This window comes from Octopus bimaculoides, chromosome 12 (genome assembly GCF_046866305.1).
Source record: "Octopus bimaculoides isolate indiv1 chromosome 12, ASM4686630v1, whole genome shotgun sequence".
Lineage (NCBI taxonomy): Eukaryota > Metazoa > Mollusca > Cephalopoda > Octopoda > Octopodidae > Octopus > Octopus bimaculoides.
In genome coordinates this window covers 55,457,201-55,467,200 of record NC_142939.1, presented here as the reverse complement: position 1 = coordinate 55,467,200, position 10,000 = coordinate 55,457,201, and the positions used below count along the sequence as shown (strand labels likewise).

The 10,000-nt window shown below is 33.4% G+C and overlaps 1 protein-coding gene across 2 annotated transcripts in view; it reads left to right on the top strand.

Moving 5' to 3' along the window:
* Positions 1–10,000, top strand: part of LOC106870125 (opioid-binding protein/cell adhesion molecule homolog) — a 63,116-nt gene that overhangs the window by 52,993 nt on the left and 123 nt on the right. For both annotated transcript variants that reach the window (XM_089361064.1, XM_089361062.1), the window contains one exon: positions 9,958–10,000. This exon is cut by the window's right edge and continues 123 nt beyond it. In XM_089361064.1, the coding sequence (XP_089217190.1) occupies positions 9,958–10,000 (43 nt within the window). The remainder of the gene's footprint in view (positions 1–9,957) is intronic.

Here is a 10,000-nt window from a genome sequence, read left to right as displayed (position 1 = left end):
TATTTTCCCTTGTTTTTATTTTGTAACTTCTCTTTTCTTCCTGCTAGCAGCTTTGTCATGTATATCTATCACGCATTGCCGAAACAATGTGTTACATTAAAAAAAGTATTAAGAAAACACAAAGAAACAAACTATTTTACTAACAAACTCTTCCGAATTCTTTATCAAGTGTATGAGAATGTTTATTGACTCAACTGTGTATATACGTAATAAATGTATATAAGCCTGTAGCTGTGTATATACCTCTATGCAAGTATACTTGTCAATATGTAATTTCATGGATATGACTCTAGGTGTGTGTGTATGTATGACTGCGTGTAAAATCGTATGTATTTATGTGAATATGCATATAACTGTGTACATATCTATGTATCTATGTATATATGTCAGTTTGTATATATGAGTGTGTGTGCGTGTTTGTGTTTAAATAAATATGATTATGTGCTTATGAATGTGTGTGTATACGAATGGGAGTGTGTGACTTGTATGTAAGTATGATTATACAAGCATCTATTATTTTATTAATATACGCTCTTTAAACAGCCTTATATTAAAATACCGGTGTATATAACATTTAAAATGTGTATACAAACGAACAACGGCACTACGTATAATGTTTTATTTCAGGGAATTTCTGAACGACACTTGCTTGTTAAAAATCAAGCTTTCACTCACTGGCGGATCTCCAGAAACACTGTTTCGATCTGATTTAGCCAGCTCAGTAACGAGTACACTTGACAGTAAACTCGACGCACTTAGATGAGCGGAAAATGCTTGTCACTACATAGGAATCAATAGAATGAAAATATTTACCTATTTGTGTGAAGGAAAAGAAGCCAGGCTACGATTAGATTAGTATATGCAGTTGAAATGAAGTATGGCGGAGCGTCATCGTCTACCTCCAGTCTTTTGGTCTGTTAAAGATGCTTACTGTTACATACGTACATACATACATACATACACACACACACACACACGTATATATATATATATATATATATATATATATATATATATATATATATATATATATATATATATATATATATATATATATATATATATATATATATATATATATCGACGCAGGCGTCGCTGTGTGGTAAGAAGTTTGTTTCCCAACTACATGGTTCCGGGTTCAGTCCCACTGCGTGGTACCTTGGGCATGTCTCTTCTACTATAGCCTCGGGCCTACCAAAGCCTTGTGAGTGGATTTGGTAAGTTGGTAGCCAGAAACTGAAAGAAGCCCGTCGCTTGACAATTGATGTTGGTGTGTTTATGACCTCGTAGCTTAGTGGTTTGGCAACAGAGACCAATAGAATAAGTACTAGGCTTACAAAGAATAAGTCCTGGAATCGATTTGTTCGACTAAATGCGGCGCTCCAGCATGGCCGCAGTCAAATTATTGAAGCACGAAAAAGAACATATATATATGCATATAGATATGTGTGTATGTATGTATATTTGTGTGTGTGTGTGTATATATAAACGTATGTGTATATATGTTTGTATATGTAAATGTATATATACTTGTGTATGTATGAATATATACAGGCACATATATTAATGCACACACACAGGCTTACGACCCACCCATTAGGTCCACCCCTACATATAATAACAGTTTGACTCAGCGTCACGTTACCTCAAAATACGTTGGCTTATTTTCATCTGTTATTCGGAGACAGAATTTATGCATGCACACACACACACACACACACACACACACACACACACACACACACATATATATATATATACACACATATATACGTACGTACATGCATTGTGCCCACGTAATTTGATGTAATGTGCTGCTGAATCAAACTGATATTATATGTAGGGATGGAGTATGTGGGTAGGTCAGTGAGCGTGTGTGTGCGCGTGCATTAATACATGTGCCTGTATATATTCATACATATACAAGTATATAAACACACATACATATAACAAACTTATGTACACACATATATATATATGTTTGTATATACACACGCGCACACTCACACAGACATACATATAGATATGTACAACATGGCATTGTCAACATTAGACGGGCAAGCACAAAGGACTGTTTAAATTATTTCTATGAACGTTTTTTCGACATTTATACAGATTCCTCCAATCTAAATAAGTTACTGGTTTATTTCTCCATTTACAAATAAGAGAAATAACTATTTATATATTTACAAAATAAATATACATGGAGTACAAAAATACAGAAAACTAAGGGCAAAATACATAATATTTAAATCCGACAGCTGTTTCTGGGGGCTCTTAATTACGTAATAGTCGTGAAGTTCATAATTGGCAGATGAAGTGTGCAAAAATTCAAAGATATGCAACTAGCAGCAGATACGTATAAACATAGCCGCAAAACAGGCCTCGTCAGGGTGAAGAGATCGGCAAAGAGTAGTTCACATCATGAACCAATTGCGAACATTACAACTATTAGGTAATTCCGAGCCCATAGAAAAATTGTCGGACTTAAAATGCCGTGTTTTCTCCCCTCACTTTTTATACTTTTTGTACTCCATGTAAAGTTATTATGTAATATATAAATATCTATATGCTTATACACCAGCATTTATTCTATGAATATTTTCTTTTGTTTCCGTCTCCATATATCCCTATATATATATTCCTATGTGTATATGTATCTTTATTTTATACATCAAGCCCAAGTGTGTTTGTCTGCATCACTATCTCTCTGTATATATATATATATATGTGTGTGTGTGTGTGTGTGTGTGTGTGTGTGTGTACATACACACACGCACCCCAACACATAAGCGTATGCGCTTCAAGGAAAAGAAAAATTTTTTTTTCTCATGTTTTTAATTTATACGAAAGTACCTGTGATTGTACAGAGACGCATGCATGAAAAAGTCACAGTTTACAGGCATGTAATATAGTAATATATTCTCTTATTATTTCTTCTTCCGATCCATCCATCCATCCATTCATCCATCCATACATACATACATTCATGCATACGTACATGCATACGTACACATATATGGAGAGAGAGAGAGAGAGAGAGAGAGAGAGAGAGAGAGAACACAACATCCCTGATTTACGAATTCCTTTCAGAAGCATGTACTACAATCACATTTTAATAAATTTTAATGCTCTTTTTTCTCTCTCTGAATGACGAAAATTCTATTTTGATATCAAATTTTTAACCAATTTCTAAAGAATGTTTTTCCTTGATTTATTTTCATTAACATGATATCTGATGTTATATATGTTTCACTTATAACAGTGGCGTCCTATTTCGCTTCCTATTCACACAATTATGTACACACACAATTATGTATAGGTATGTATGTATATACGTATGTATGTATGCATATGTGCGTGTATGCATGTATATGTATATGTATGGGTGTGTGTGTGTATATGTGTAAATATGTATGCGTATGTATGTATGCATGTATGTATATATATATATAATACACACACACAGAGTACAACTGAAGAATCGGTTATCTGGTACTGATACAATTGTTTTATTCAGAATCTTTATTGCGACGCAGACATGGTATAGTTAGCTATGTAATATGCACTGCACTCATAAGATTATATAATGTATTACGCAGCCATGAGAGCCACTGCTTGGTTTTGCATCAGGGCATTTATTATTATTATTATTATTATTATTATTATTATTATTATTATTATTATTATTATTATTATTATTATTATTATTATTATTATTATTATTATTTTATGTTTGACTTTTGTTTTGCATTTGTACAAGTTGGATCCAAGTCTCACCCAGAGACCTCAAGAGACAACAAGTTAGAAGTTCATGTAGGTGTTATGCCTAGGGTACCATATATTTGGATTTGTACAGTTTTGTTCAAGTGAATGTTTAAGAAACCATAAGAAAATTATGTGTTTGCTTTAAAATTTGAGATTACATAGACAGTATTTTACGTAGGATATGGGCAGTTCCCATGAGCACTATCTTTTGAACTTCAGCCATTTTGGGGTTTCCTGGTATCTGAGCTAGGTATATTATTATTATTATTATTATTATTATTATTATTATTATTATTCGGTAGTCTTATTTTTATCACATACTTTCACTGCACTACCAAGCGCAGCTCTGTGTGTCTTGGGTATGTGCTGTGGCTTGTGGTGCTCTTATTTTCACTCTATGGAAAGTGTTTTACGTAGGATGTGTGCTATTTTTTCCAGTATGTTATATATACTTGTTAGTCCTGTTGGTTTTATGTATTTGTTTGAATGTTTTTTTTTATCATACCTAATGCGCCTACTATAATAGGAATTGTTTCTGTTTTTAGGCTCCATTTCCAGGTCCTTAAAGACAGAAAACAGTTTTTTGTTTTGTTTGTGTTTTGTGGCTATTTGTATTAGTTTTCTTTGCTTCTGAAGTAGGTATTTTCTGTAGTTCTATGGTTGTTATGTTATAATAGTTTTCTAGCTATATCAGGCCTCTACCACCTTCGATATGTTGTATGTATAGCCTTTCTATGTAAGATTTTGGGTGGTATATCCTAAATCCTGTCATTATTGTTCTTGTTTTCCTGTCTATTTTGATTAGTTCATTTAGAGTCCAGTTAAGAATATTCTAGCTGTAACTTATAACCAGGACGGCTAGAGTGTTGATTCCTGCTGTCTTGTTTTTCGCACTGAGCTCTGTTTTCAGTATTAATGTAACTCAACTATAGTATTCTTTTCTTATCTTCTCTTTCATTTGTGTGTGTTGTATCATATCTAGTTCATTGATTCCTAAGTATTTGTATGTCTGGCTTTGGTCTAATTCTCTTATTTCATTTGCTTTATCTAAAGTGATGTTGTTACTCTTAACTAGTTTTCGTCTTTTCAAGGTTGTTTTGGCACATTTTTCTAAGCCAAATTTCATGTTTATTTCTTTGGTAAATCCATATGCTGTCTGTAGTAATGCTTCCAGGTGTTTATCATTTGTAGCATAGTTTTAGATCATCCATATACAAGAAATGGTTGATTGTTTTGCCGTAACAATTGTATCCCTATCCAGTTCTGTTTAGCACGTCAGATAAAGGTGTCAGTGCCAAGCATAAAAGGAGTGCAGAGAACGCGTCTCCTTGGAATATTCCTTTTCTAATCGGGATGGCGTTGGTGTTTATGAGTCCTTCTTTTGTCTGGAGCTGTAGCACTGTCTGCCATTTATTCATGGAATGTTTTTATATATTTTATGATTATTGGCGCTACCTTGTTCATGGCTAATGTTTCCAGGATCCATGTGTGGGGAATACTATCAAAAGCCTTTCGATAATCGATCCAAGGCATACAATGGATAAGTATGAAATGATCGATTATTATTATTACTATTATTATTATTATTATCATTATTATTATCATCATCATCATCATCATCATCATCATCATCATCATCATCATCATCATCATCATCATCATCATTATTATTATTATTATTATTATTATTATTATTATTATTATTATTATTATTATTATTATTATTATTATTATTTTATGTTTGACTTTTGTTTTGCATTTGTACAAGTTGGATCCAAGTCTCACCCAGAGACCTCAAGAGACAACAAGTTAGAAGTTCATGTAGGTGTTATGCCTAGGGTACCATATATTTGGATTTGTACAGTTTTGTTCAAGTGAATGTTTAAGAAACCATAAGAAAAATTATGTGTTTGTTTTAAAATTTGAGATCACATAGACAGTATTTTACGTAGGATATGGGCAGTTCCCATGCGCACTATCTTTTGAACTTCAGCCATTTTGGGGTTTCCTGGTATCTGAGCTAGGTAGTAATCAGCACGTTTCGCTGTCATTCCCAGGGCACCTATGACAATAGGTATTGTTTTCGTCTTCAGATTCCACATTTTGCTAATTTCTATTTCAAGATCTTTATATTTGCTCAGTTTTTGGTAGGTCTTGACAGATACGTTTATATCGATTGGGACAGTCATATCAATGAGGAGGCATGATTTTTGTCTGAAGTCTTTCAGTATGATGTCTGGCCTATTTGCGTCTATCTTTCTGTCAGTTTGAATGGTGAAGTTCCAGAGGAGTGCAATGTGATCATTTTCAAGTACTGGGGATGGTTTGTGTTCCCACCAGTTTTTATCATGGGGCAAGTCCAGGTTTTTGCATATTACCCAGTGAATATATTGTGCAGCTCTATCATGCCTGTTGAGATACTCTGTAGGCGCAAGCAGACTGCACATGGAGACAACATGATCGATGGTCTCATTTTGTTGTTGGCATATACGACATAATGGGGAGCTGCCGTTCTTTAATATGTTGGCCTGGTAGTTCTTTGTAGGTAGGCATTAATCTTGGGCTGCTATGATAAACCCCTCTGTTTCTGATTTCAAGCCAGAGGCCATTAACCATTGGTGGGTAAGGGCTTTGTCAATATCTGCATTATTCGCTCTCTTTGGGTATTTGCCATCGAGAGGTTTTCCATGCCATTTTTCAGTCATAATATCTAAGGCAGCAATTTTTGCACGGGTTTTCAAGCGCTTAGCTTTTTCTGCAGGTGTTTCTAGTTCGTCTAATTCTTGAATTTGTTGCAATTGGAATTCACTTAGATAGTCCTTTGCCTGTTTTGTTACTGAGTAAGATGCTTTCTTGCTTTCATGTTTTAAGACAAGTTTTAGCATCCAGTCCTCAGAGTTTTTCAGATAGGTGTCTAGGCCAATTGTGGCTACCTTCATTGATAATGCCAGCTGTAGAAGTCCTCGGCCTCCCTATTTTCTTGGTAGATAAAGACGTTCTATATCTGCCTTAGGGTGGTGCATTCTATGCATTGTCAACAGTTTTCGTATTTTTCTGTCAACATTACATATTTTAGTAATTGACTAGTTAATGATATTGAAACTGTAAGTCACGACTGGTATGGCTAGAGCATTGATCGCTTCGATCCTGTTTCTCGCGTTCAGCTCTGTCTTCAGTATTGCTCTCACCCTGCGATAACATTCTCTTCTGATCCTTTCCCTCATCACTGAGTGCTTGATATTGTCCCCTTCAATTACCCCTAGGTATTTGTAGCTCTCCGCTGGTTCTAACTCTTTTATGACATTTTGCTGGTCAAGGTTCACATTAGATGTATTTGTCATTTTTTTTTTGATAAAGGTAGCTTTTGCACATTTATCAAGGCCAAATTGCATCCTGATGTCATCACTGAATTGTTTAACAATCGCTAGTAGGCCTTTGAGTTGTTGGTCATTTTTTGCAAAGAGCTTTAAATCATCCATGTAAATGAGATGATTTATATTTTTATCAAATATTTTATACCCATACTGTGCATCATTGAGCAATTTTGAGAGCGGTATTAGGGCTAGACAGAAGAGGAGTGGTGATAGTGAGTCACCCTGGAAAATGCCACATGAAATTCTTACATCTCCAGCATTTAGAGATTCATTGTCATTGTTCAACATCAGTGTGGTTCTCCATGATCTCATACTTACAGATAAAAAGTTTCGCAGAGTAGGAGCTATTTTATACATTTCCAGACATTTCCTAATCCAGCTATGTGGTAGGCTATCAAAGGCCATTTTATAGTCTATCCAGGCTATTGACAAGTTTTTGTGTCGCTTGTGACAATCTTCTAATATTTATTCTAATTATTATTATTATTATTATTATTATTATTATTATTATTATTATTATTATTATTATTATTATTATTATTATTATTATTATCATCATCATCATCATCATCATCATCATCATCTTGTTTATGTTGTTGCTGTCTTTCTTATTTTCTTCTCGTTTACATTAGAAATAAGTTGCGAAGAAAAGTATTGCTAACTAAAAATCATTATACTTTTATATATTCAACTGTATTTGCTTGAAGATTTCTAATTACAGATTTTTGCATTACAAGCTTCCTTGATTAAAATTTGCTATTACTACTATTAACTCTCTAATTATATTAACTCTTCTAAACCATCATTTGCTATTCAAATATTAACAGCAACAGCAACAGAAACAGCTTTGTACTAATATTTATAATTTTTATATCAGCTAATTTGCTAGCTGTTATATTTAAAATATTCATTGGTTGTGCAAGTTAATGTTGATAAATTTACATATTCTATACATAATTATACATTAAAGTGTTCTATTGTAACTTGAAACTTAATGTCATGATATCACTAAGAATATTAATAGACTCTTTCGTATGTACGTATACACGCAAAGTTAAATTTTGGCACACGTACATATTGTCCAAATCAACTTTCTATTGTTATAAGTATATAATTCTATACTCGCTACGTTTGTATTTCAGCAAAGTATTATATATATATATATATATATATATATATATATATATATATATATATATATATATATATATATGATCATTGGACTGCAACCTTTATGAATTTTAGCATATGCAATCAATGTCATTACTTTGGCGTATATTTTATCGGTCCCATAAGGGCAGAAAAGCTAAGTCGATCTGGATGCAAAGCGACGTAATCTGTTACGCCCCTTTGCGCCCAGATTGAAGTATATTTTTGTTTCTACATTAGCAACTCACCATCTTCAAATATAAATATGTCATACATTTCTAACGTAGAAACAAAAATATACTTCAATCTCGAATAATATACCTCGCGATATTAAATTATGCTGCATAATGTTCGGAAAGCAAATCCAGGTAAGTTCAACTTAGATTTTTATCGTTATGAGGACGATAAAAATAATTACTAATGAAGTCTTGGTGCAGAAATCGACTGTATAGATCAGTAGTCCTCAGCAGGGATACAAATGACCTTTAGGGGTCTATATGACCTTTGGAGTTCCATAGAAGATTTTGTTGTTAAAATTTGGGAGCAATAGATTGCTTTTATTTCTACAAGGCACAAAATATTTTAACAATTTTTATACAATTTCCAATAACATTTAGATATAAAAACATAATTTTTGAAGCATCGTATGTCTATGTGGGTCCATCCGAATAAAATAGGAACCAAGAGTATTAACAGGTAAAAAATGGTTCAGAACAACTGGTATAGTTCCACCAAAAACGAATAAATGAATAAATAAATAAAAAGGAAAATGCTACTTTATGAAACTAATATTTTATTGGTTTCTCGAATCTCATAACGAGTAAATTTAATTTTTTCATCCATCTGGGCTCTATTAAACAGAGTACTAGTCAACCAGTCCATATAATCCCCTATACTATTTTCCCTTCTCCCAAATTTGTGGTCTTGTGCCCATATTAGCAATACCACAGTTGTATGTTTCTTTGATGGCAGCAACTATTATTTTGACTTGTTGCTCTTTATTTCTGTTGGAGAAAGAAATATAGTTCACGCATATTTAAACTTGAAACAAAGTGTTGCTGAGTATCTAAAAGAGTATACGATCAGAAATAATATTCGGAGGTTAGATTTTGTTTCTCACCCACTTTCGAATAATCTTTATATATACCCCAACAATTTTTTCTTCACACACTTGACCTAACTGGATGTCGACATGATCAACACCGGCTGGGACAACTGCATAAGAAGGTCAGATGTTGAACGACCCGAAACCACGCAAGACCCTAGAAACATCGCTGACGATGGCTCCCAGAGCATCTGTAAAGCGTATGTTGCAAATGAGATCATATTTAGCTTTTATCCCTTTTCCTAATTCTTTTCACATCTTATCCAACACCTTCTTTTAGTGTAAAGAATATTTATAGCTCGATAATACATTCGATTTCAGGAATCGTTTGTATGTCAGATTTTTTATTCTGAATTCAAATAGCACCAACATCAATTTAGTTTTTCACCCTTACAGGATCGATAAGCTAAAACCCTAGCCACGTACTGGTGGTGGTGGTGGTGGTGGTGGAGGGTTTCAATCTAAATGACCAATATATAACGTTGTGCTTATGTCACAAGTTGTGATTATTAATATAAATATAATTTTAATTAATTAATTAATTTTTTTCTTATTTTTCAGATTCTGTTAGCAATTCAAACGGAAGGTTTTCTAGCCTGACAAC